The sequence below is a fragment of the Copadichromis virginalis genome, linkage group LG23 (genome assembly GCF_057382275.1).
Source record: "Copadichromis virginalis isolate Kocher_CV1m ecotype Utaka linkage group LG23, C_Virginalis_male_GT1.1, whole genome shotgun sequence".
NCBI classification, from domain to species: Eukaryota; Metazoa; Chordata; class Actinopteri; order Cichliformes; family Cichlidae; genus Copadichromis; species Copadichromis virginalis.
The window spans coordinates 18,135,197-18,160,621 of NC_140639.1; the positions used below are offsets into that span (position 1 = coordinate 18,135,197).

A 25,425-nucleotide genomic window follows, 5' to 3' on the forward strand; every position below is an offset into this window, starting at 1 on the left:
TATTGCATGAGTTTAATTGAATACTCCATCACACTGATCAATAAAATCAATAAAACCCCACTGACTGATATATTGACACCCCGCATCCTAATCAATAGGACAGCCGATACAATAAAATAGATGAAAGTTTCCCCAAACATGAGATAAAATATTGCACACTGAATGATCAGGATCAGCTTGTATTGATGATTTCTGCTCAGCAGGCAGCGACCCGTACATTCACAAAAACATCAGAGATTATTGATTATCAGATTAACACTTGAAGAGTTTGATCCAAACATCCTTCAACACCCAGAGAGACAAACATAGGTGCTGCCGTAGAAAATCCCTCTCACTGGATCAAAACAGCAATTCAAACTCTTCATTCATTCATTCATTACATTTACAAGCTGGTGATTTAACATCCCATGTGCCAAGAAAAGTCCCAAAATCCAACACAGAGACACAAGATGACCTCCTCCACTGTGGCCACACCTCCTTCTGTTGCCTGGTTCCATCAATAAAATATACTGGGTGGGGCTGGGCACTGCTATCTGGGTTAGGTTCCTGTCCAGTCTCTGAGGGAAACTGCGCCCCCAAGTATTGGAGAAGAGGTAGTGCCACACTGCACACAGATGGATGCTGATGAGGCAGATGCAGAGTTTGTTTTAACACACCTGGAGGGCCAGGTGGTCGATGTTTACCCACACTGGGACACCACGACTGCAGCTCTGATGGTTTTTAATGTGCATTAGGAGCGTCAGAGGGTAAAAACACAGATAAATGGTCACATTCTGTTTGCTTAGTGTTGTTTTTAAGTCTGCACATTCTGTAATGTGACCTTTAGATATTGGATAATAGCTAAATAAATACAAAATCAGGGGAGAGGTTGGATATGATGATAAAACACTGAATTTGGGGCAATTTCATAGGCACTTTCCTGCTTCAGCTCCTGTTTAAAAATGCTCATGAAAACTTTACCCTATAATATATGGACTACTGAAACATATTTTGTTCAAGGCAACCTATATATTGTGAGAAGATGTGCTGCAGTCATGCCGCATAAATATATTTGGTTTGGTTTTGTTCCAACAGACCTCACTAACATGAACAAGAACATTTTTCAAAAGCCACAACTATTCATGTATATCCATTTGAGGCTGCTTAAGGTTGAGGCTTTCCTAAAAAGAAAAGGAAAAACAATAAAATACTGAGTACAGGTAGCATTGCTCAGCCTTTAGGGATTGATAAAAGCACAGTGAGGCTGGTGACTAAATAATTCACTTCCAGTCACTGACTAAACTGTCCACAAGCATTGAAAAGTGATCACTCCTTTTTCATCACCTATCATGTGTAAACTATTTGATGAAAGACTGTAAAGCTTCTACAAGATGGCCTGGATATGGACTTCCATGTCCACAGATAATGCTCGATATGGGATTGTTTAAGCAAGATAACCATGGATGTACTATGAAGCTTCTACAAATGGCTCCAGTAAAGACATACTGAGCGGAACCAGAATTTCTTAGCTTCTGCTGGGGCGTAAGGAGTGTTGAGCCAACATGATGATCTTTGCTCTAACCTCTGGAACTAAAATACGTGGATGTTGAACTAGAATACATTGCTTTAATGCAGTGGAGGTTTTTGTGTCTCCTGGCTCGATCTGCTCTGTTTTTTTGTCCTCTGAGGCTTGATGGATGGACAATGCTACAGTCTGGTAAATCCTGCCATGACTATGGATGGCATGTGTTCACAGAGCTACATTAAAGATCACATTTCATTTTCTCAGATTCGGGTTTTGGTTTGTTTTCACTGCCTCAGCAAACTCCACATATCTGGTGCTTATTTAGAGTAAAATCAAGCACTCGCAAAGACATTCTGTTCAGGTCTGATTGTCTCTGGAGATGAAGATGGGAAGAGCAATCACTGCTGGGCTAGCAGGGCATTACGGTTGGCCTTCATCTTCTCCAGGCGCTTGGAGAGGTGGCTGTTACTGGCCTCCAGCTCATCAATCCGATCCAGAGCTGAGCGGAGCTGCGAGAGACATAGAAACAATAAATGTTCCTTAGTGCTCACATAGAAAACAGTGAAGACAGAATACATGCCCAAGAAACCAGAAAACACAAAGCAAGGAAAGTCAACTCCCAGACAGAAGGTGGTGCTCTCACCTCTCTCTGCAGCTTTCGTTTCTCTACCTTTAGCTCATCTTCGATCTTCTCTGCATTCTCCGATGCCCCTTTATAGCGACTCACCTGACCCTCCAGACGGATTACCTGAGGACATCAACAGCAACATGAACCGTCTTATTTAAGGCAGATAAAGTTTCAAACTTCTTGATGAAGTCAGATGAAAGTGGACTTTTAGGGAGGGAGTGAGTACAACTAAACAGATTGAAAGTTTTGTTGTGTTTCCTGGCCAAGCTACAAGAAAGACCTACAGGAGCTTTTATGACATCCCACACATCTTGACTGATCCCCTCATCGCAGCTATAACAGCTCCTGCTCTTCTGGGAAGGCTTATGGTCAGACAATGATGTTTTGACATTTGCAGTCTCCATTTTACTTCATATCAAAGGTATGTGATGGAGCAGATATTAGGGCTGTGTGCAGGGCGGTTAATTTCTTCCACAGCAAACTCATTCATTCTAGCTTTTATGTACCTCACTTTGTGCACAGTGGCACAGAGTGCTAGAAGAGAAAAGGACCTTCCCCAAAACGGTTCACGCAAAGCTGGAAGTAGAGAATTTTCCAAAATGTGACAGTAAGCCGAAGCATGAACATTTTCCTTCAGTGGAACTGAGAGGCCTAGATAAACAGGGATTTACAGTTGGTGTGGTCAAACACTTCTGTCCATGCAGTGCACCTATGATAAAGGTGCTCCAAAGATTTATCTTGTTTGAATATTTCTGAGATTGAACCCATTTGGGAAGGAAACACTTAAGCATGTCAGTACTTACATTTTGTTCAAGCGTGGTGACTTCCTGTTCAGATTTCACTAATTTGAATTTAAGGTCACTGATTTGTCTGTTGGCATCTCCTACAGAAAAAGAAAATCAAACGAACAAAGAAACTTAATGATCATTTTAATTATTATGTAATTTTACTGACAACGAATCCACAGAAATTTCACAAATCCAATGTACATTTTGTGAATACTACAACAACGACAAAACTAAACAGAAAACATGAAACTGAAGAATGGCAAGGGGTAGATGAGGAAGATTAAACAGGATGAAAGATTAAAAAGGATGAAAATGATGAAGACTCACTCTGCAGTTCTAGCAGATGAGAGTCCATCCCGTTCTCCAGACCATCGTTTTCTGTATTCTGAACTCCTTCTGTGATGATCTTCTGTCTCTGATCCAGCTGAGACTGCAGTAGCCTCACCTGTTCACACATTCAGAAGCACATTTCATATACTTGGCTAACATCGGATTAAACAAATCTGCAGTGGAGGTGCTTTCCAACTTTATAATACAGGCAACTCACCTGATCCTGTAAACTCTCTCTTTCTTCAAAAAGTTTTTTCAGCCGAAACTCTGAAACAGCAGAAAAAAATTAGTCCAGGAAACAGTCATATTATTCTAGCCTGAATTCTCTTATGGTTTAACCTTGAATTAAACATCAAACACTGATTCGGCACATCTGCCTTTCATTATAGCTTTATTGATTGTGAGCAGAGTGCCCCTTTAATTGTGTTGGAAAAGATCTGTGCCAATCCTTCCCGAGAACATTATGAGTGACGCATTATGTGAGAATAATAATAAATCCTGTAAATGGAAATTAAAAGCTCCATTAAGTAAAGTCCTTTGACTAGTTGTGGTTTTTCAAACACACTTTGCATGTGTTGTGTCTGAGCAGCTGAAACATGATAGAAAATATAAAAGGACCCAATGTAGATCCTTGAAAAGCTAATCTAAAACTCTGACTCTGAAGTTATCAGTTCTTTAAGTTCTTTAAGTGTACTGGGCACCAATTTGAAGCCTTTCTGCTTCCTCAAGCCAAAAATTACTTAATAAAACTTTACATTTATTCATGATAGAAAATTTCAAATGTAAAATACAGACAAATATTCTTTTCAAACAAGTGCATTTTATTAATCTGAATTTTTTTTTTTAAAAATACCATCAACCCATTTAAACAGAAATAAACTATTGATTTCATGTAATTGTTTTGATGCCAAATTCATGGCAGTTAAAGTTTACAGCTGCTTACCCTTGTACAGTGTTGCAATTAACTGTCAAGAAAACAATTTCCAAGCAGTCAGCTTATTAAAACATGTCAGTAAAGAACATATTTATAGGTGAATGGTTTAAATATTCACTTTATTTATTTGATCAGTTCAAATACTTAAGTACTGATAACAGTACTGATGCTTCATTGATATTTCAAAGTCTAATAATTTAGAATCTAAAGCTCCAACACCGTGACTACCAAATCATTATTTCCTTCATTCTTGTGATTTTAGGAAATGCTGCACTCAGATTTTTTATTTTTCCTGCAGTCTGAACATGACTCTCTCTGTCTTCTGTGGCATTTCATGCTTCCAACTTCAGCAAGAGCCTCCATTTCCATCTGCTGGCCATCCTCGTTGATCTCCTCACAACTGTCAGTTTCTCCGACCAACTCCTTTGAATTTTTGGCAGCTACTACATGACAGCTTTGACTCTTGAATCTCTTTGAACTTGTTGACGAACCCAGATTTGACCCAGACACCTTTGCTGTGGCCTCTTCAGGTTTAGTGAAGTAGGAGTCGATAAAAACAAAAGGCTCTGAGCAACTTGTTACAGTTGTTTCATCTATATCAGCAGGATTTCCTCCAAACAATTCTACCACTTCCATTTCATGGGTTTTAGACATGATCCTTTGTGCCTTTTGGTCAGCATTCATAGGACGATCCAGATTATCTGCATACAGTTTACTTGTGGAGGCTACTTCCAACATCCTTGAAGCTGAATGGTCTCTCAGTAGGCCTAAAGGTCTGGTCAGACATTTTTCCACATGTTTATTAAGTGTAGGATCCATCATGTGGCCAGTTTGCTCTTTGTTATGCTGACTAGGCTTGTTCTTTAATATATTTTCCACATCTGAAGTCCACTTTTGAAGAGATCCCAGGATTTCTGAGAAGATTTGCGAGATTTCAACTACAAAAACTTGATTTCCAGCAAATCCTTGGTGGATATTTTGAGTCATCTTTTCCAAACCAGCACAGATGTCCAGTGGGGCAAATGATGTTGATGTTTGAATGTTACGTTCTGCACATTTGGAGGAACTATGTCTAGCTGGTTCATGAATCCTCTGGTCTTTAAGTTCTTCGGGTGATTGAGCTGTTTCATGAAATGTGTCTTTGTCCACCTGAACCTTTTCCACACTACCAGAAACATCACAATTGTGACTTGATACACTAAGCAGTACCACTTTGCTATCCTGAATGACATGTTCAGTAGGATGATGAAAAAGTTTTGATTTGAGAACAGGTGAAACAACCTCAGGGCATTTTTCTGAATTTTCCTGAGTTTTGCCGATCTGTTCACTAAAGGAGTGTGTCTCTTCTGTTGGATCCTGGTTTGCTGGTGCCGTTGAAACCAGCCCAAATTTATTTTTAGGTTTGGTTGCCATTTTTGGTTCATATATCTTACAAGCAGCCCCTGGCCTTTCTTTATTCATACGTAGTTTGGCTCCTTTCTTTCTATGTAGAAGACGTCCATGTTGCCTGCTCTGGATTTTCTTGATTCTCTTGGGTCTTGGTTGCTTGGTTCTTGCAGCCTCGTTTCCTCCTAGATGTTTGTCAGCTGTGTTTTGTCTTTCTATAGGCTGTTTGATCAACTTGCTTTTGCTGATGGTGGAAATGTCATTCAATGACTTTGACCGTTTAAGAACTTTCCAGAGGTAGTTTTTCTTGTTGTTCTCAGGTGGTCTGTTGCCTTCTTTTGTCTCCCACTCTTTAGTTTTTCCTGAAAGACCAGGAAGAAACATTGGAGGACCAAACACAGCTGACTCTTAGAGAAGTAAAACATAAATTAACTGTCTAGAAGAGAATTAACTGGCTTGTGGTGATGAAGGAAGAAGGCGATCAGAGGGATTAAACGTCAATTCTTGAATTAATCTTCTGTAGCACGAACTCGAAGAGCTGATTTTAAAAATCCAGATACGATGCTGAAGCGATTGAAATCATTTGAGATTTTTATCAAAATTAAAGAAAGATTACGCAAGCATGTGTTTGTTAGAGACTCATTCAGACATGCACATCATGCGATATTAAAAAAAGGGAAACAAAAACAAACAAAAAAAGAAAATGGTTCAGTAAAGTAAAAGGAGATGAAACATTACAAAAATAAAATTACCAATGCCAAGTGAAAATAAACTACTCCAGTTTTATGCTAACATATCTCAAAATTCCATATGTCATATTCCTGCTACAAACTTGTGTAACTAATAATAATGACTTAAAATATAACAAATTTTTTAAAGTCAGAATTGTAATTTACAATCTAATATCCTAAATAAAAATATGTACTCTTGATTTTAAAAAACTGAACACACTGAATTACACCTTTTAAAACATTGTAGCAATTCTGACAATTATAATTTCAAAATGTTAACATTAAACATAAATGTTGTGGTATTAAAACTATAATATGATGTTGATAAGTTAATGCTTTATTTGCATTCACATTAACTACTGTAAAGTTAGCACCTATTCTTCTACATGTACACTTACATAATCATAAAATATAAGTTGGACATACGTCAAAAAAGATAAAAGATTAAAAACAATAACAATAAAATAATTAATATTTATAATAAATGTATAAATAATTAAAGGAATAAAAAAGTCAAAAAAATAAATAAACAAACCCCCACCCCCCACCCAAACACTTATATATTCTTATGAAAGGTTTATTTGGGTCTTACCAAGCATGTTCTCTCTGCCACCTTGAGGAGACTCCTGAGCCAGTCGAGAGGCAGATTCTGCACTTATATCGTCCTCGTTCCCACAGAGTTCCGCATCCCCATTGGTGGTAATGTCAGGAGAGATGGTTACCCCGTTTTTCTGTCCAGCAGAAATTCATAAAATCAGTAATCAGTCAACAACATAATCAATACCAGTCGCCCTCTGTGTGTGAACGTTGGTTCTTGTATTTAGTCAGAAAGCCTACAGTTCAATTTTAAAAATCTTAAACAGCTTCACATTAACTGTCCTGTGACAGTTAACAGATGTCACGATGTATTTGCGTAAGATTTAGAAACTTGCTATAAAATTTAAAAACACAGCAAACTAAAATAAATATTCTAATAACATAAACCCCTTTTTTAAATGCTTTAAAAGGAATACCGTAATTTTAATAAAGAAAATAATGAAAATTTTAGAGAATAAATTCTAAATTAGTTAAATTTTTCAAAAAGTTAGTTTAAAGATTCTGATAAATGTAGAAAAGAGTGTAGATACTGACACAGTTTCAAAAGGAATGAGCGCCGACTTTCCCTCCAAGAAAAGCAAACAAACAAACAAACAAAAAACCCTAAAAAAAACTTTTTTGCAAGTATAAATTTAAGTGGTTAAAGTGCAGAGAGAATAATCTGTAATTTAGCAAAACATGTTTCAAAATAAACTTTCACATTTAGAGGCACAAATTGAACTGTTAAGAAAGTTATAAACTTTATATAAAATTAAATAATTTGACCTTAATATCAATAAAGTTGAAATGTTAGTTATAAAAGTATGATAGAATAGGTTTAATTTTAACAATATAATTTATGCTAAAATGGACCATGGCATCAAAGCTTTTCACTTTCATGTAAATATATGTATTCATTTGAATTTATTTAGATAAAAAAAAAATTAGAAACATTAAACAATTTTATCAATTAAAAATTAGTTTTAAAGGAGTAAAGAAGCAATTTTGCAGAAAACCCCCCCCACTGAAAATTAAAAGTTTCATTAGTTCATTGGAACTCTATATGTCCCATTTATTTACCACAGAACAGAGAAATAACAGTAATAAAAATATAAAACATGAGGGATCTAAAAAGTTAATTTGTATAATAAAGCTGTAACTTGACAAAAAAGGGCAAATTTATAAAGGTTTATCAGATTAACAAGTCTTTAACAGATTTAGATACCTAAATTTTTTTTTTTTTTTAATTGACACAAGGTTCATTACAATAAGAACAAAATTTAACAATTTATCTTTTGTAAGTGCAATGCATGAGATTTTAGGTGAAATGAAACTCAAAGGTTTTTCAGATTGTTTTTTTAAAAGAAGGTTTTTACATGTTAGTTTATGGAACTAATGCTCAGTTTTAAAATGCTAAACTGATGAAATCAGATGTATTCTCAACTCTGAGCTCTTGCTGCTGCTCTTCAGAGTTTGATACCTTTAGTAAATCTCGCAGTCGAACCACCTCGTCTCTGAGCCGGTCACGCTCAATGCAAACAATGTCCGAGATTTCTCTGTGCCGTTCCAACGCCTGAGCGACAACGAGCGGGGAGGAGAGGAAAGAAGTAAGCAAGTAAGGAAGAAAGAAAAGAGTTAGTGAAGGAAAGAAAAGTAAAACCCTAAGAAAGAAGAAGTGAAGCTTCAGACTTAAGTTTGAAAATCGTAAAGCACTGAATGAAACCATACCCCGATTTTTTTGTCTTTCCACTGCAGCGCCTCCTGCAGGTCAGAAACTTCCTGACAGTAACTGCTGCTCTTCAAACGCAGGTCAGCCACTTCCTGTTCACCATAGACCCAGATGAGGGCAGCAGAAAGCAGTAAAAATGAGTAAAGAGCAGAAGAAGGCGGAAGGAAAGAAAGAAAAAGAGGAGGAATAGGACGGCCACACAGCCCAGACAAGCACCTAGACGGCCCAGTCAACCGTCAACACAAACCGTCATACGAGTTTTCTAATGAGCAGGCGTATGTGTGTGTGTGTGTGTGTGTGTGTGTGTGTGTGTGTGTGTGTGTGTGTGTGTGTGTGTGTGTGTGTGTGTGTGTGTGTGTATGTATGTATGTATGTATGTATGTATATATATATATATATATATGGGGTGCAACGATACACAAAATTCACGGTTCGGTTCGATACTTTGGTGTCACGGTTCGATATTTTTTCGATACAAAAAAAATGTTCATGCCTTTTTAATTTGTCATTTATTAAAATTATAAATATATATTTTAAACTCAAAAGTACAGTTTTTAAATTTAACCCTAAGCCTTGTGCGTGTTTTTTATTTTGACAGCGAATGCGCACCTGCGGACCACTTATGTGCAGCCCTGGTTATTTAGCTCGTCATATTGCAGCCACAGAAATTCTTTTGTCCATGAAACCATAAAGCTGCTCCGTTTTGTGGTAAGCTTTTCTTTGGCTGTCACTTCTTCGCCCTGACCTGTCTTATTTGGCTCAGCAGAACTGAAATGCTTTTACACACGCACTCACATAAGCTCAGCGATTCTCTGCGCGATCAACCTCTCACATGTTTAAGCTTGCTGCGGGAGATTTCACTTGTCATGTTTGCATAGTAAGCTAACGATTAATAAGACGATGTCAGAGGAATTGGTGCGCAAATTATCATCACTCACAGATCAGTGCTGTCGCTCTCTATACACAGTTCGCACGATTGCAAAGTGAAAGCAAAAAAACAAGCGCAAATTCAAACGCGATTTCAATATGTCACATATTGACAGTGGCTCACCGATGCCAATGACATAATTACCCAGCTACATTTCTGAAAGAATGCAAAAGCATTGACATATATTTTTCCTTCCTACAATAGCCCGACGGGCAGGGAAGAGACAGATTTTGGTAGCCCGACTGAAAAAAATCGCTAGCTCCAGGACGTCGGGCTAGCGATATTGCGAGCCCTGTATCTGATTGAGGAATCACTCATCTTTGGAAAAGAGAGTTTATTACAGAGAAATGTCTCTTTCCAAAATAAAAGCTATACTATTCGCTTCTTCTGGGCTATATTCTCAGCAGCATAAGGAGAATCATGTGCTAACAGCTGTCTAAATGACTCGGCTAAAGTTAGTAGCGTGCTTGTTGTTTTTGTCTTTGCACTAGGATGATGTCGGCGTAAATGTGCAGTCATATTCGTTGTGTTCCCACTAGTGCTTTCAGGTTAATCTCGTTGAAATGACCTTAACGCCACAACACGGCAAATCTCCGTTAACGAGCTACCGCCGATCGCCCCGTGCATGGGGCTAGATGGCCAACACGTTAACGAGCTAACTGCGCTAACACACTAGTTCCCACCCATGTAATTGAGCATTGCATGGCACATCCAACATACTGTTTTACTTTAGTCCATGACTCGCTTACCTTCAGGGTCATACGTCACATGAAAACGCCAGATCTGAATGAGGGTGGGGGAGGTGCCCTGCGCTCTTCCTTCTGACTATGCTGTCTGTGTTGAGCGCTCAGTGGATCTGCGCTCGACAGTGCAGCCTAGGCGGAGTAGTCGAACGCAGATTCACTGAGCGCTCATATATATATATATATATATATATATATATATATATATATATATATATATATATATATATATATATATATATATATATATATATATATATATATATATATATATATATATATCGCTAGCCCGACGTCCTGGAGCTAGCGATTTTTTTTCAGTCGGGCTACCAAAATCTATCTCTGCCCTGCCCGTCGGGCTATTGTAGGAAGGAAAAATATATGTCAATGCTTTTGCATTCTTTCAGAAATGTAGCTGGGTAATTATGTCATTGGCATCTGTGAGCCACTGTCAATATGTGACATATTGAAATCGCGTTTGAATTTGCGCTTGTTTTTTTTGCTTTCACTTTGCAATGACAGCACTGATCTGTGAGTGATGATAATTTGTGCACCAATTCCTCTGACATCGTCTTATTAATCGTTAGCTTACTATGCAAACATGACAAGTGAAATCTCCCGCAGCTTAAACATGTGAGAGGTTGATCGCGCAGAGAATCGCTGAGCTTATGTGAGTGCGTGTGTAAAAGCATTTCAGTTCTGCTGAGCCAAATAAGACAGGTCAGGGTGAAGAAGTGACAGCCAAAGAAAAGCTTACCACAAAACGGAGAAGTTATGACAAATCAGACTATAAGGCAAAAAGAAAGTGCAGCTTTATGGTTTCATGGACAAACGAATTTCTGTGGCTGCAATATGATGAGCTAAATAACCAGGGCTGCACATAAGTGGTCCGCAGGTGCGCATTCGCTGTCAAAATAAAAAACACGCACAAGGGTTAGGGTTAAATTTAAAAACTGTACTTTTGAGTTAAAATATATATTTATAATTTTAATAAATGACAAATTAAAAAGGCATGAACATTTTTTTTTGTATCGAAAAAACATCGAACCGTGACACCAAAGTATCGAACCGAACCGTGAATTTTGTGTATCGTTGCACCCCTAATAAATATAATATATATATATATATATATATATATATATATATATATATATATATATATATATATATTTATTTATTTTTTAAATGCAGTGTATGAATTCACTGGTGTACAAAGTTATCAGATAGTTTCCTTATATACTGTTACAAAGATGTCAAATGAATTACAAACAGCGATTTGTTCGTTTGGTGTCATATTTATCTCTGTATTTTGCTTTAGTTTGAGCTTTTTGGACTTTGTGTGCTCAACTGTTTCTGCTACATGTCTTCGCTGTAATTAAAAGTAACATAGTGTGTGTGTTAACCAACCGTGAGCAGCTCCTCAGTCTTTCTCAGAGTTTCTTTCATGTCTTTGAAGTGAAACTGCAGTAAGCTGTGAGCATGACGCTCACGCTCCCACTCCTGAAAACACACACAAACACACACTGATAAACAACAACAGTAGACGAGAAAAAAAAAAAAATCCTCAAATCTGCAGTTAAGATAATTACAGACATGGTAAAAAAAAGAAGACCCTCTTTAAATTGCTTAGGCTTTATGTACCAAACGTAATACACATCTAATATTATGCCGTGTCTTTATTTCACAATATTTAACTGTTCATGAAGAACAAACTCCAGCCTCACTGCTTCCAAAGGAACTATGAGGGTCGGTAACACCAAGGTGCATTTTGAGCAGTTCTGATGTTTCAGGTGTGTTAACATGAAGGTAAGGAAGACATAATCAATGATATTAGAGAAGCAACTGCTGCTTCCTGTCAATCTGGGAAAGGTTATGAGGTCATTTCAAACAATCTGAGGTCCATCATTCTACGGTGAGAAAGATTATTCACAAGTGGAAAACATTCAAGGCAGGAGAGGACGTCCCAGCAAACTCACCCCGAGATCACACCGTGCAAGTCTCAGAGAAAAGATAATGTTTTTTTATTGAATCTTTTTTACTGATCACATGTTGTGAAATGTGCAGAGCAGTCCTGGGTTACAGAATGCTATGAAACAAGGAAGTAAGATACTCTGAGAACGCTGTAATCTCAGAGGTGTTGGTGCTTCAGAAAGCTGAATGTATCACAGCCTGTAAGCAGAATTTCAGCCTTTACATTTAAGGTTAAAGCTCTCAAAGAAAAACAAAAACAAAAAACAAAAACGTCTTCAATTCAAGAAACTTAAAGAAGCCCAGACGTTTTTCTTTCGAAGATCCATAACTACAATGACCTGGATGACTGAGAACCTTCACAGATGAGATTTTAGGTATATTTAATTTATTTTTGTAATAATTTGTTTTTTGTATTTATTGCATGTTTATGTTTTTCACTGCTGTAATCAAAATCATATAAGCTGCTGCACTGAACAACTTTCCCTTCTTGTGACAAGAAAGTGAACTGAAAGTTTTCGAGTTAAATCTGAGGCCGTTAGTGTCACAGCTGAAACTGGGTAACAGCATGATGATCCAAAGCACGGCAGCAAATCTCCGTTAGAAACGTTAGATGCCACAAACGTCCAGACCTCAGTCCGACTGAGACACTTGTGGTTCTATATTTGGGTTCAGTTTTTTTCAAATAAATGAGACACAGTGATGATATATAATGATGATACATGGACTTTCTTTTTCTTTGACTCTATTCATATCAAACATGGTTGCAAATATAAATGTATACAAATATGTGACCTTGTGTGCATCGTCGCAGCGGCGCCGCGTCTCCCACAGCAGCTCCTCCATTTCGTTGAGCTCCTCCCTCAGCGTCTCCACCTGATACATCAGAGTCGACTTCTCGTTGTGCAGTTGAGCGTTAGAAACCATCGCTTTACGGTACTTCTCCTCAGTCTCCGCCAGAGAGTCCTACAGTCACAAAATAGGTTTTTATTTTTTTCATATTTATCACAGTAAAGCCCTTGAAACAAACTTTGTACATTTATTTATTTATTTATTTATTATTTATTATTCATTAATTCATTATTCAACATGAGCACTAAAACTGGTGAGTGCTTGAGACACATTTATTTAAATCTTGAATTCAACTTGTTTCAAACACTAAAGAAACTGTCTCATGGTTTTTTTAAACGTGACCTTCATCTCTCTAATGGACGCTTCGGTTTCTACGGAGAATGACGTGTCACAGCTTCCTCTGCGAGATGAGGCTCCGCCCAGCGAGGCTAGAGTGGCTGCTGAGAGCGTCGAGGCCGTCCTAGAGCCCTGACACAAAAATGATTACCAAATTTATATCAGATCATTTAAAATAAATCAATAACAAAAAATGTATTTACTTGGTAAAATTACAGTATTTTAGTTTTTAAAAAATAAATATTAAACATAAATTTTATACAAGTTTAAAAAACATATGATGTTTTTAAAAAGATAAAATAAAATCAAGAGTGGGCTCACTTTATCTGGGAACTCTCTGTCTGTCCTCTCTTCCACCTGAACACAGAAACACTGATTATTGATATGACTGATTGAGTTTTACTGTAAACTTCAATGAGTGAGGCTGCGAGCAGCCAGCAGGGGGGGCCACAGAGTCAGACTGAGACATCCAGAGATGAGAGCTCACCACTGGGCTTGCCCGAGCTGAACTGGCCCTGGAAGAGGCCCGAGAACCCGAACCCAGAAACCCGCTGTAGTCCGAAGGCTGGACATAGGAGGAGGAGGGTACAGAGGATGTAGGAAAAGAGGAAGGGTGAAAAGGAATGAATGCAGGTGAAAGGGAAATAAGAGAAAGGAGAAAAAAAGGACGGAGGGAGAAAAATTAGGATTGAAGGAAGGAAGGAAGAAAGGAGATGAGAGAAAAAGAGGATCAAAAATTAAATGTGAAGGTGACACAGGAAGGAGGTAGAGAGGGAAGGAAAGAAGAAAGAAAAGAGTTGGTGTCATCAGTTGTTTATCACTTTATCAAGATGTAAAAATAAATCTTTAGAAAACTGATCAAACTCATTAATGATCAATGGAACTTAAATGTTTTGATTAATCAGGATGAAATCAGCATGTGGGTCAATAATGAGTTTGATCATAAGACAGGTTTGCTCTAACTTCACTGCTACTCAGTTTGATCTTCTACTGAGCTACACACAACCACAGGAAGTGATGTCAGAGAGTCAGACCCTATAGCCGTGGCAGCGAGGAGCATCAGAGAAAAACGCTGAAGGCTGCAGACAGGTAGAGACGACCAGACTCTTTATTTTCACAAGAAGTGACCTCACAATGAGCAAGCTCATGATGTGACTCAACCTCTTGATGTTATTGATTATTAATCGGCCTCCTGTCTCTTTCCTGCTTACAGCTGCCGCAGCAGCGTCCCCGTCTGTACATAACCTGCAGTAATCAGCATGAAGCTCTGCAGCTCTGAACGAGCTGCTCATATCTAGTCTTCACGTTCAACCTCTGTCATTTACCACCAAAATGCTTCATACAGCAGCTTAACGAGCCGCAGTCCATTAGCAGAACCTGAGCAGTGTCCATAAAAACTAGTTTTTTATGTAGTAAACTCTTCTTCTGTGGTTAAAATGCTGAGATGTGAACTCACCCTGAGGCTGCCTCGACTCCCAACTGACATCCTCTCCTCATCGTCAGAGATCTGCAATTAAACAAGCAGAGCATCAACAGACAGCACAGTTCTTCACGTCATTGATTCTGTCATTGCACAGGCTTTACCTTACAGCATAAAGCGTCGTGAGGTGACTGCTGCTGTGGTTTGGTGCTATATAAATAAAAACTTTAAAAAAAAAGCTTTACTAGACCTGAGTTAGACCTGAGTGTAAACTATCCAGAGCTTATTGGATGATCTAATGTTCTTTAGAAGTTGATCCAGCCTTAGGATGTTGCTTTGTGTTTAGATTTTAGGGGACCAAACACTCAGACCTCCTGGTGAGTTAGTGGAAACTAACCATGCCTACAATGATGTCATAGTGTCCCAAATACACCTTTCCACACAAGTCGTAACTGGAGGTGTGATAGTCAGCGTGGACAGGTAACACACATGATTTTTAATTTGTTAAAGAAATAAAGAAACAGAAAAACAGGAAAGAGATACAGACCGACGCGTGCCTCCGAGAGTGGCGAGAATACCGCTCACTATCCTCCTGAAAGGCCACGAAGTAGAAAGCAGGTTAAAAGATTGAAACCAAAGAAGAAGGCGGCAGGTGTCCTCTGAACACGTTAAACAGCAGGTTATTGCATCATTGGCATGGTCTAATAAAGCACAAACACATGAAGGCTGCTGCATGCAGACAAGAAGCATGGGGGGAGAAATGACAGACCATAGCCTGTCAAAATACTACAAAAATTTTGTAGTTCTTATTTTAAAAAAAGAAAGAAAATAAAAGTAATAAAAGAGGTCTGCTTAGGGGATAAGTCGAACACAGTGTAAAAGTATAAATACAAGAATAAAAAATGAAGATACACAAAAAGCAGTTAAAAGTAATGCTCTATTAATTTAAAAATAAATGCAAATTGACACAAATATAAAAGTTAATATTAATTAGAATTAAACAGAAATCAGACGCAGGTGTGAAACAGCAGCAGCTGCAGAGACGTGCGAGCAGGAACGGTTACTGGGAGGATGATAACTGATAATCTATCAGACAGGATTAAACAGGCCATTAATCTGAGCCTGTCTGAGCACGTGCAGAACAGACAACAACAACAACAACAGACAGTGGCATCCTGCTGACACATGAAAACTCCTGCTGTTACGCACTTAAAAAAAAAAAAAAAAAAAAGAGCTGGGTAAATGGGGTCAGGCTTTAGGATTGAGACAAAAAAAATCAGCTGGTTTCACTCAAACATCTGGATTCAGGCTCAGTTTTATTTGACTTTTAACATAACGTTAAACTGTGCTCATGTACATGTAGCTTACATTAAGGTAATACTGTTTTATTCTTTTTTATATTCATTACATTTTAATATGCTGTGTTACGTGATATAAAAGACACCTTAGTGTTGCTTTTACTTACATCACGTTCCATTAAATCGCATTAAAGTTTAAACTTTTATTCAACTTTTTGCTGAATCACACTGTGTTAACAAAATTAAATTCAATATTTGATGAATTATTGTCATGATCTCTGTCCTGTAATATGAACTCAACATTTAATATAAAATTACGGCATTTTCAATACAATTTTATTTTTCCTTTCTTTTATATTTATATCAAACAAATTACATTATTAGTATTTTATTTCAAACTGTGACACTCTTAAATGTAACTCATGTTAACGTGTACAGCCCAGAGTCACATGGGAGGCTTCAAAGGGCTGGTTTATTTTATGTTACACAGAAAACAGGTTCTGTTACATTGTTTAAAATATTGATTATAATTATAAAACTCTAAAATCGGATACTTTTTACTTTCTATTTTTTAATGACTTCTAATACAACGCCTATTTAAATTCATTTCTGTTTTATTTGTGGATACACATTTAATATGTTGTTTCATTTCTAATGATGCATTGCATTGATTGCATTTTGCATTTACAGCTCATGTAATATGCTACACTGTTATCTAAATGTAATTATTATGTACTTACACGACGGGTATTTTTTATTAGACCGTGTTTTATTATAACTCAAGTCTTGTTTTAGAGTCATATGATTGACTATGAGCTGTTGCACAGGTAATATGATGAAACGGCCCTTTATCTCCACTGGAACTTTCATGTGTCAGCCTGACACTCGCACAGTCCTACCATCCACTGCTCAATGTGACCCCACTTATTATCCACACCGTAATACTTCTGTAGAGGAGGACGAAGAGGTGGAAGAGGAGAAGATCAAATGGGGGAAAGGACAAAGTTTCAACTATTCAAAGACAAAATATGAAATCTGTTTGCTTTGTCCTTCTGGGGACACCAGCTGGGTGGAGTTAGTGCAAAGCCCTACCCAGCTGGTTCCCCCAAAAAGATAAAACTAAAAGAAAGAATGAGTTAAGGCTGAATGGAGGACTTATTCATACCTTATGACTGTGAAACAGCTAAAGGAAGAACGAGAGGAGAGAAAAAACAGGTCAGAGAAGCCAGAGGTCAAAGGTCAAAGGGGCGTCCAGGATAATGAAGACAGAGGACACAAACAGACTGCAGCTCAGTGGGAGATAACGGCTGAGACTTTAAACCGAGAGTCTGTGTCTCCAACAATTTCAAAGTAACTACACATTTATAGAAATGTAACTATTTAACTTCTTGTCCGACTTTCACAGCAAAAGCAGTTTTTTTTACTTTGTCAGAGGCTGATGACGCTCAGCTCTTTTCTGAATCTCATTCATCAGTCACTCACTGATCAATGACCCGTCATTCAAAGCCCTTTCTTATTTTTTATATCTTTGGTATAAGAAGCAAAATCAGAAGAGCTGATGAAAACAAACTAATCATTACAAACAATCAGTAAACAGACACACTGTAATAATTTATTGTTAATAAAGTTGTTCTGAGACTCACCACAGCAGGACAAGGCCGGGTTACCTCCACACTTCAGACCGAGCGGTGACTAAAGGCTCAGTCAGACTGGCCTTTGACCTCACATAAACACAATTTGATGACTTCCTGTCTTTGTTTATTCTTACTCTTTAGTAAACTGAGTTTTTTTTACGGCATGCAGCCCTGCTGCACAGCCTGAAATTTTATAAGATAAGACTTGAGAACAGGAACAGTGTTTACTGAGGTCAAAGGTCATTAGAATGAATGAATCAACAAAGAGAAGATGACCTGCTTTTTACATTTTCAATTTTTTTTTTTTAACTGTTCTTATTTACGTGGTTTTAAAACATACCTGAAGAAGTCAGTTTTTCCTCCTTGCATCAAACTGTTTTCACAAGCTTGTAAAATAAACTGTTTCCATGTGAAATTGTGAGCTCTTCTCTTTCTGATCAGTAATTGATCACCACAATTATAATCATTGTTTCTTAAAAAATAAAAGCCTGCTAACCTCTTTCTGTCGCTCCAGCTCCTTCATGCGGATTTCTCGGGCCTCGGCTCTCGCGGCCCGCTTAGCTGCCAGCCGTGCCTCCGCCTGAACACACATGGAAAGCAATACATCAGCCAAAATTTTGTGATCAATAACCAATTACCGGGTCACAGGTTTCAAATGCTATGAGTCAGCAATAAAAAAAATTATAATAAACACCAAAAAAAAAAAAAAAACCCCAAAACTGTGATTGATAATAAAACATGAATGTTATGTAACTTTAATAAGAATGTAAGTTAAAATAAAATAAATAAATAAAAGCCTCATTCAGCTGTCTGTTCGTCATTGATCAATAACTCGATCAAATTCCTCTCAGCTTTAATCAATACACTCAGTGATGTCATCAGTCACTGTTAGAGACCATAAACCTGAACCACTTCCTGCTTTTATTAAATTAAATTCTAAATGTAAAACTAAAGCTGCTAAAAAGTAATGACATTAAAGCTTAAAATTAAAAAAAAAAAAAAAATTCACACCAAAACAAATAAAAATAAAATAAAATAAAAATGTCCTGAAAATTACATTTTAATAAACAGTTTGTTGCTTATTTTGAAACATTTTCTGTTCTTTTTTTTTTTTTAAACACTTCTTATTTACAATCTTTCATTTTTATTTTAAGCATTAAATAATTATGTAAATACAAGTTTAAAAAAAAGTTTGTAACCTAAAAATATTTTATCTGAAAAAAATAAAATTAAAAACAACATCTTACTTGCAAAAATAACCTAAAATACTGTGAAAATGTTAAACAGTAAATATATTTATGTGAAACTGATGTAAATGTTTGAGGTCTGATTCTTCAGGTGAGTCTCAGGTGAGTCCAGCAGGGGGCATCAGTGTGTCTCTCAGGTTCATTCAAAAAGATTTATCAGCACAACAACAGTGTTATTATAAAGTACAGGTGATCACAGTCAGACACCAGCTGATCAATTACTCCACAGGAGACATCGTCTTAATTACTGAATCAATCTATAGGTGTCATGTGATTGGCTGCCACAAATCACCTGATAACACATGCCTCAGCTCAGGCATGTCTAAAAAGAAAAGGTGTCCAGACTTGTGACAACATCAGAAATGACTTTAAATTACCAGAGAAGAAAAGCTGCTGTTTCCAGGACACCACTTAAAAGGACAGTACACCCGAGTGTGCAAACACCTGTCAACATTTAAGCTGTGTGTTCTGTCACTGCAGAAGGAATGTGGTCCATCCACCTCTCTTCATACCTGAGACACTCCCTCCATCTAACTGTCAGCACACACCTGAGAGATACCTGAGAACACTCAACTCTAGGCCTGCCACAAACGATTATTTTGATAGTCGACTAGTCACCGATTATTTTTGCGATTAGTCGACTAATCAGATCATGCATCCATTGGACGTAAAACATACAGCTTATTGCACCAGCATGCATCTGCTCTTATATAACTATCATTAGCTTACAGCTTGAAGTGTTTAAGGTATGTGCTAACCAAAAATAAAGACAAGATGATAGTTTATTAAACTTTTAATGAAATTTGCAGATTGTCTCGGTGGAGTTTAGTAAACCCAGCCGTCTGCTCTTTGCTATCTAAAATATAACAGGACACTGGAGTATGTTCTTGAGCTTCTCACACTTCTGATAATCAGCTGTCTGCTTGATGTTTATTCAGTTGTGTAACAACTATAACTTTAATCTCAGCCAAACCGATTTACTTAGGAACAAATAAAATACTGAAAAAAGCCAAACAATAACATTTTAGAGTAATATTAAAACTAACTAGCTGCCGCCATTGTTGGAAACTGAGCAGAGCTGCGCTATGAATTCTGGGATAGGTTGGGCCACGAAGCAACCCATCCTTCAAATCTGGGGAAATGAAGGACACATTTGTCGGCTGCATTTGTCAGAGTCTTCAAATTTGGACAGTCTTCGTCGTGTCGCTGTAACGTAATCGGCCTAAAAATGCGGGAACAGGAGGATGCGATTCTTGAATTTGGACACAGCTACGATACCCGACACTGCTTCTTCTTCTTTGGGGTTTAGCGGCAGCTGGCATCCTTATACACGCAGTGCTGCCATCTTCTGTTTCAGTCCGTTATTACACTCTTAAATCCTGCTACTTACTTATTCCTGTGTCTTTTGGGATCTTACAAAGCTTCAAATGATGCGTCGAAGACTAAATTAGTCGATGATTTTGATAGTCGACATAATCGTGACTAGTCGACTAATCATGGCAGCCCTACGCCCAACCCAGCCTTCAAATCTGGGGAAATTAAGGATGCATTTGTCGGATGCATTTGGAGAAGTCTTCGAGTTTGGACAGCCTTTGACGTGTCACTGTAACGTAATCAGCCTACAAACGCGGCTACAGCCTACAAAATATTTATATTTTAATGCAATTACTTTATTATATTATACATTCATTATTGTAAGCATAAAAGTACCTAATTTTTTGGAAAGATTTTTCACAATTTGAATTAATCTTTTTTTTTTTTTTTTTAAATGATAAAAATACTAGTTTAGTGTTTAAATAATAAAAAGTACCACCAGTTTATTTTGTACTTATAAACTCCTGAATATTATACTTTTACTGGTTTTAAAAACATTTTACTTTATCAAACATGAATTTGATGGTATATTTAAACATGTACAAGAGTCCTTGTCTTTACACTGCAGTGATGATGAGTCTGCTGGTGATGAAGATGAGTGGGCTCGTCATGTTGTGACTGCTGAAATGCAGATTAATGTTTGTGCTTCAGCAGGGGATTAAGAGAGGTTGCACATATACACACACGTACAGAGTGTGTGTTTGTTCTCCCAGTAGGTCAGTGGGAGGGAAAACGTTGGTATTTGTGTCACACCAGACTCCAGTGAAAAAAAAAAAAGCCTGATTTAACAGTGTCCACACTGCTGATTAGAAACACACACACCCACACAGCTTAAAGGCTGTGTGTGTGTGTACGTGCTTCAGGCTCACTGAATGTGGCCAAACCAGTTTCAGGGTGAGGCTCCACAGCTAGCGCCACCACCCGCTGAGAGAAGAACCACAACCGAGCAACAGCAACATCACCGAGCAACAGCAACAACAACAAAAACAAGCTCCACAGTGAGGTGTGACACATGCTGGGAGTTTTCATTGAATCTGATAAGTGTTGGGTTGGATGAAAGGATGTTTACTCCACATCCACGAAAGCTTCTGACCAGAACCGGGCAACGAGAGCAAATCAGCATCTCGCCTGCATCATGACTTACGAGTTCTTGCCCTCATAGTTAAACTGGTTTGTACTGCAGATATGCAGAGATGCTGTTTTCCTGTAATGTGATGGGACCCAAGTGCTGCAACAGACTAGTGAGATCACCAATCATGATGGTGATCAGTGGCACACAGTTTTTAGTTGTCTTCATTTCCATTCATCTTCTCTTTTCTAAAACCAAAAATGTGTTACCTTTGTAACTACACACCCTGCACTGCGTTTTAAAGTTGGCAGTACATACACAGGGAATATTAACAGAATTACTAACATAACGAAACAAACTAATGCACATGGACGAGACTATGTAGCTTTTCAATTACAGCTGAAGCTGCCACACTTCAAATTTATCATAAAAGAAAACCTAGTGCTGTCAGTGTTAATCTCGTGAAAATGACGTTAACGTTAACGCGGCAAATCTCCGTTAGTGAGTTATCGTGGATCACCCTGTATGTGGGGCTGCACATTATCAACATGTTAGCGCGGTTAGCTAGTTAATGTGTTACCGCCGTCCAACGTCATTTTAACAAGTTACCAATCCAACATTTTGTCCTTCACATCTTCCAAATCCATCAAACTGGCCAGATTAGAGTCCTTGCTGGGCCAATTCTGGTCCCCAGGCCTTACATTTGATACCCCTGAACTATACCATAGGCGTTGCTCCATTATAGTCGAGTAGTACCTAACGTGTGTGGAGTTGTTACATCAAATGACTTCCAGTGAAGTCCTTTGTTTCAAAAATGGCAGTTTTGATTTTTGTTAAGGAGGTGCTCTCGTAACTCATCAAGTGACGTTACTGTGCAGCCAATTGGTGATATGCAGTCTGTTATTTCCAGATCACCTCTGGTCACTATAAACCCAGGTCAAGTACTAAAAGTGTCTGATACCAAGTTCTATCACCTGAAACAGACAGTTTACTAAAAACAGATTATAGTCAGGGCTCAGAGTTAGAAAGCAGTCAATCTGCAACATCAGTCTGAGTTTCCAGCTTGAGCACCCAGGGCGACACACTTTTGTTCTCACATTTTTTCCTCCCAATTATCATCATCATCACAATCATCAGGTCTTTACTACAAACCGCTCAGATGTGACACCAAACGTGACCTGCAGCAGATCTCCTGATTTAATCTCGATTTAGACTCCATACACCATCCACTGATGTCACAGTCAGATGGAAAATATGAGGAACCAAAGATCTACAGATCTGTGACATACTGAAAGTAAAACTGTACAATACTCTGAAGTATCAAACTATTGGAACACAAATTATACTGTAATTTTATCATTTCACTTTCAAATTGAGTAAAAATTTCATGATTTGTTCCTATTATTTTTATGTAAACACATTTTAAAATGTTAATTTTTTAGACGTTACTCAGATATATTAATATTTTACTGTAATAATTTAATGCTTCTGATCTTCTGCTGTGAAATAAAGTCTTGGCCGGGGTCCAGAGGGGCCCCTAAGCAGTGTGCGGCCCTGGGCCCTAAACAGCTGGGACCAGCTGTGATTCACAGAAACGTTTCTCTGATGTCAATTTCTCCCCCTGATCGATCAAATCGACACCAGCGGGTCTATTAATAAACATCCTCACCTCCCGGGCGATCTGGTTCAGTGCATCGTCTTCTCCGGTCAGTTTCTCCCGGTTTGGGATCCTCTTCCGGCCCGGTCCCTGAGTCCCCATGGTTCCGGATGATCCTCAGAGACCCCCCGTGGTCCGGGACATGCGGCTCAAAATAAAAATAAAAAATCCTGAATAAGCCGGATGGAGACTAAAAACTGGTTTTCTTGATGCTAGGCTCCGCTGCAGGCTCCGCTTCTCTCCGGTCGGGTTCCTGGTCCGGCCCGTATCTCATGTCTCCATAGCCCAGGAGGATTTTACCTGGAGCCAAATTATCCACAAAGGCCCCCGTCAGTCCTGAACCTACCCACTTCAAGTTTAGAATGAGATTATCCAAAATAAACCGGGCTATCTTCAAAGAAAAAAGGCGATTGTAATGTGATTCTGCAGTTAGACTCTCCGGGATCAGAGTCCCGCAGTTCGCATCACTCAGAGGTGTACCTGCGCCCGAATTATCCACAAAGGGCCCCTTTAGTCCTCGGTGCACTAACCTGACAGTTGGAACCAATAAAACCCCTGATAAACCCGGGTTTGTGTCAAAACCGGGATCCTGCCCCTGCGGTTTTGCGGTCAGAGGACGTGCGGAGCGGCTTCGGCCGAGATGCCGCAGCAGAGAGCTGAAGTTAGCCGTCTGCCGGCGTCACCACCGGAAAACCTCAGCCGGAAAACCGTAAATATCCCGCATCTGATCCCGCACCCCTCCGCAGGGACTAACCGTCACAGCAGCGTCGGTGAAATAAACGTCAGCTCGTTAATCCGCCATCTTATCGGAGCTCCCGAGGAGGAGAAGGCGCTGCTAACTCCCGGACCCTGATGTACACACGAGACGGGCTGGCAGGTGAGCCGCAGGTGGGCCGTTCCCTAACAGTGAACGCATCACGACACGCCGCAGTGTGACAGGGAGGGGGCTTTTATTGTGGAGGAATCAAACATGCACCGCCGGAAGAGACGCTAGAAAACAAAAGCTGATGAACGATCAGTCAGCTTTATGTGTGTTCAGAAGTGACGTTTCCATGGTGACAGTGCTCATGGACTAAACCTTTAGCTGTCTCATGACGACTTTAAAGTCCGACCTCAGTTGGGGTTTGGGGAGGCAGGGAGAGTCTGGTTACTGAGGGAAACCATGGAAAAATGAAAGAAAGGGACTCCAGGAAGCAGCGTTGACAGGTGACTGATTCTATAAATGTTCCTATTGATAACTGAGCCGAATGTATTTAAATCGGGTTTAACAAACAGGAAGTGTTGAGCTCAGACCTCACAGTGTAAACACATCTGAGACTGTCATTTTTCCACACCGATTTTTCCAACCTCACCACATGCTCTTACTGTTTCACTTAAGCAGGACAGGAAAGAAGCTCTCAATGGGAACAGATTTTCATATTAAGAGCACATTTGAATGGTTTTTCCTTTAATTTGTTGTCAAATTCTGAGAACAGACAGGCTGTTTGGATGCTCCATGCTCCACACTCCAACAGTACTCAATGTATAAAATATTAAAGACATTAAGCATTTCTCATGTTTCTATCAAACACAGCTGCTTTTGAAAACTGATCCAATTAAAGAGACATGAACTTCCATATTGATAAGAACAATACGTACCCCCCAATAATCAGACCCAACCAATATAGCCCCCACAATAAAATTATGAATTATCTTGCATAAATAGGCTTTTGACTTTCTTTACTCATTTCAGGCATTAGCAACAAAATAGTTGCATGCTTAAGCATCTGGGAATTTACCCAGATTTATTTATATTTGTTTATTTATTTAGAGATCTTGACCCCCCCCAAAATGTTCAGCACAGCTCTGATGTCGCTAACATCTCCTTGAACTTCATTGATGGCGATTTGTGGCCCTCTGCTGGTGAGAAGAAAAACTGCATGATGCCAGTTTAAACTGTGGAAACAGCTTCAAGAAACTCCGAATTTCAAAATAAAATCAGTTGATTTACACTTTTATCTTAAAATAATTGTGTGTGTTCCCAGAAGATGTTGAAGTTGTCAGTGTCTGTGGTCACAGGTGGGAGTAGGAGCAGACGGGTAGATGAGCCTCACAGATTGCTGTAGTGAGCTGAACAGAAGCACAAAGTAGTCTTTAAGAAGCAGAGCTCCTCCTATGTTCTGGTCCAGAAGCTCCACTCACTAGACAGTTCTCCTTTTCTGTTCTTTTCATGACCACTGCTTTCCCACATTCTCATTCTCAATACTGACATCATTACTGTAGTCCAATCATCTTCTCGCCTGCCTTCTTTGAA

General features: G+C 38.6%; 1 protein-coding gene across 6 annotated transcripts; it reads right to left on the minus strand.

Annotated features, from left to right (window-relative positions):
* Positions 1–1,697: 1,697 nt before the first annotated feature.
* On the minus strand, positions 1,698–24,108 carry lrrfip1b (leucine rich repeat (in FLII) interacting protein 1b). Of its 6 annotated transcripts, XM_085447176.1 has the most exons (19): positions 23,145–24,007; positions 18,282–18,365; positions 17,317–17,334; positions 17,051–17,098; positions 15,401–15,445; positions 14,890–14,940; positions 13,921–13,998; positions 13,755–13,790; positions 13,440–13,565; positions 13,041–13,211; positions 11,685–11,777; positions 8,606–8,698; positions 8,358–8,450; positions 6,894–7,032; positions 3,468–3,517; positions 3,248–3,365; positions 2,936–3,015; positions 2,148–2,252; positions 1,698–2,013 (listed from the first exon to the last, which is right to left on the minus strand). In XM_085447176.1, the coding sequence occupies exons 1-19, from the start codon at positions 23,232–23,234 to the stop codon at positions 1,903–1,905; spliced, it is 1,629 nt and encodes a 542-aa protein (XP_085303302.1). In that variant the 5' UTR covers positions 23,235–24,007; the 3' UTR covers positions 1,698–1,902. The 6 variants fall into 6 exon arrangements, with proteins under 6 accessions (XP_085303302.1, XP_085303297.1, XP_085303298.1 ...); XM_085447171.1 differs by lacking the exons at positions 1,698–2,013; positions 2,148–2,252; positions 2,936–3,015; positions 3,248–3,365; positions 3,468–3,517 and adding an exon at positions 3,525–5,932 and having other exon boundaries at positions 23,145–24,108; XM_085447172.1 differs by lacking the exons at positions 1,698–2,013; positions 2,148–2,252; positions 2,936–3,015; ... (1 more) ...; positions 3,468–3,517; positions 13,921–13,998 and adding an exon at positions 3,525–5,932 and having other exon boundaries at positions 23,145–24,108.
* Positions 24,109–25,425: the final 1,317 nt, after the last annotated feature.

Excerpts from the sequence above, each read along its gene's own strand:
- lrrfip1b (XM_085447171.1), bottom strand. The coding sequence starts at position 23,234 with ATGGGGACTCAGGGACCGGGCCGGAAGAGGATCCCAAACCGGGAGAAA. Across the intron at positions 18,366-23,144 it reads TGAACCAGATCGCCCGGGAG|GCGGAGGCACGGCTGGCAGC; the intron begins GTGAGGATGTTT and ends ATGTGTGTTCAG. Across the intron at positions 13,791-13,920 it reads CAGCTCGGGCAAGCCCAGTG|GTGGAAGAGAGGACAGACAG; the intron begins GTGAGCTCTCAT and ends TTCTGTGTTCAG.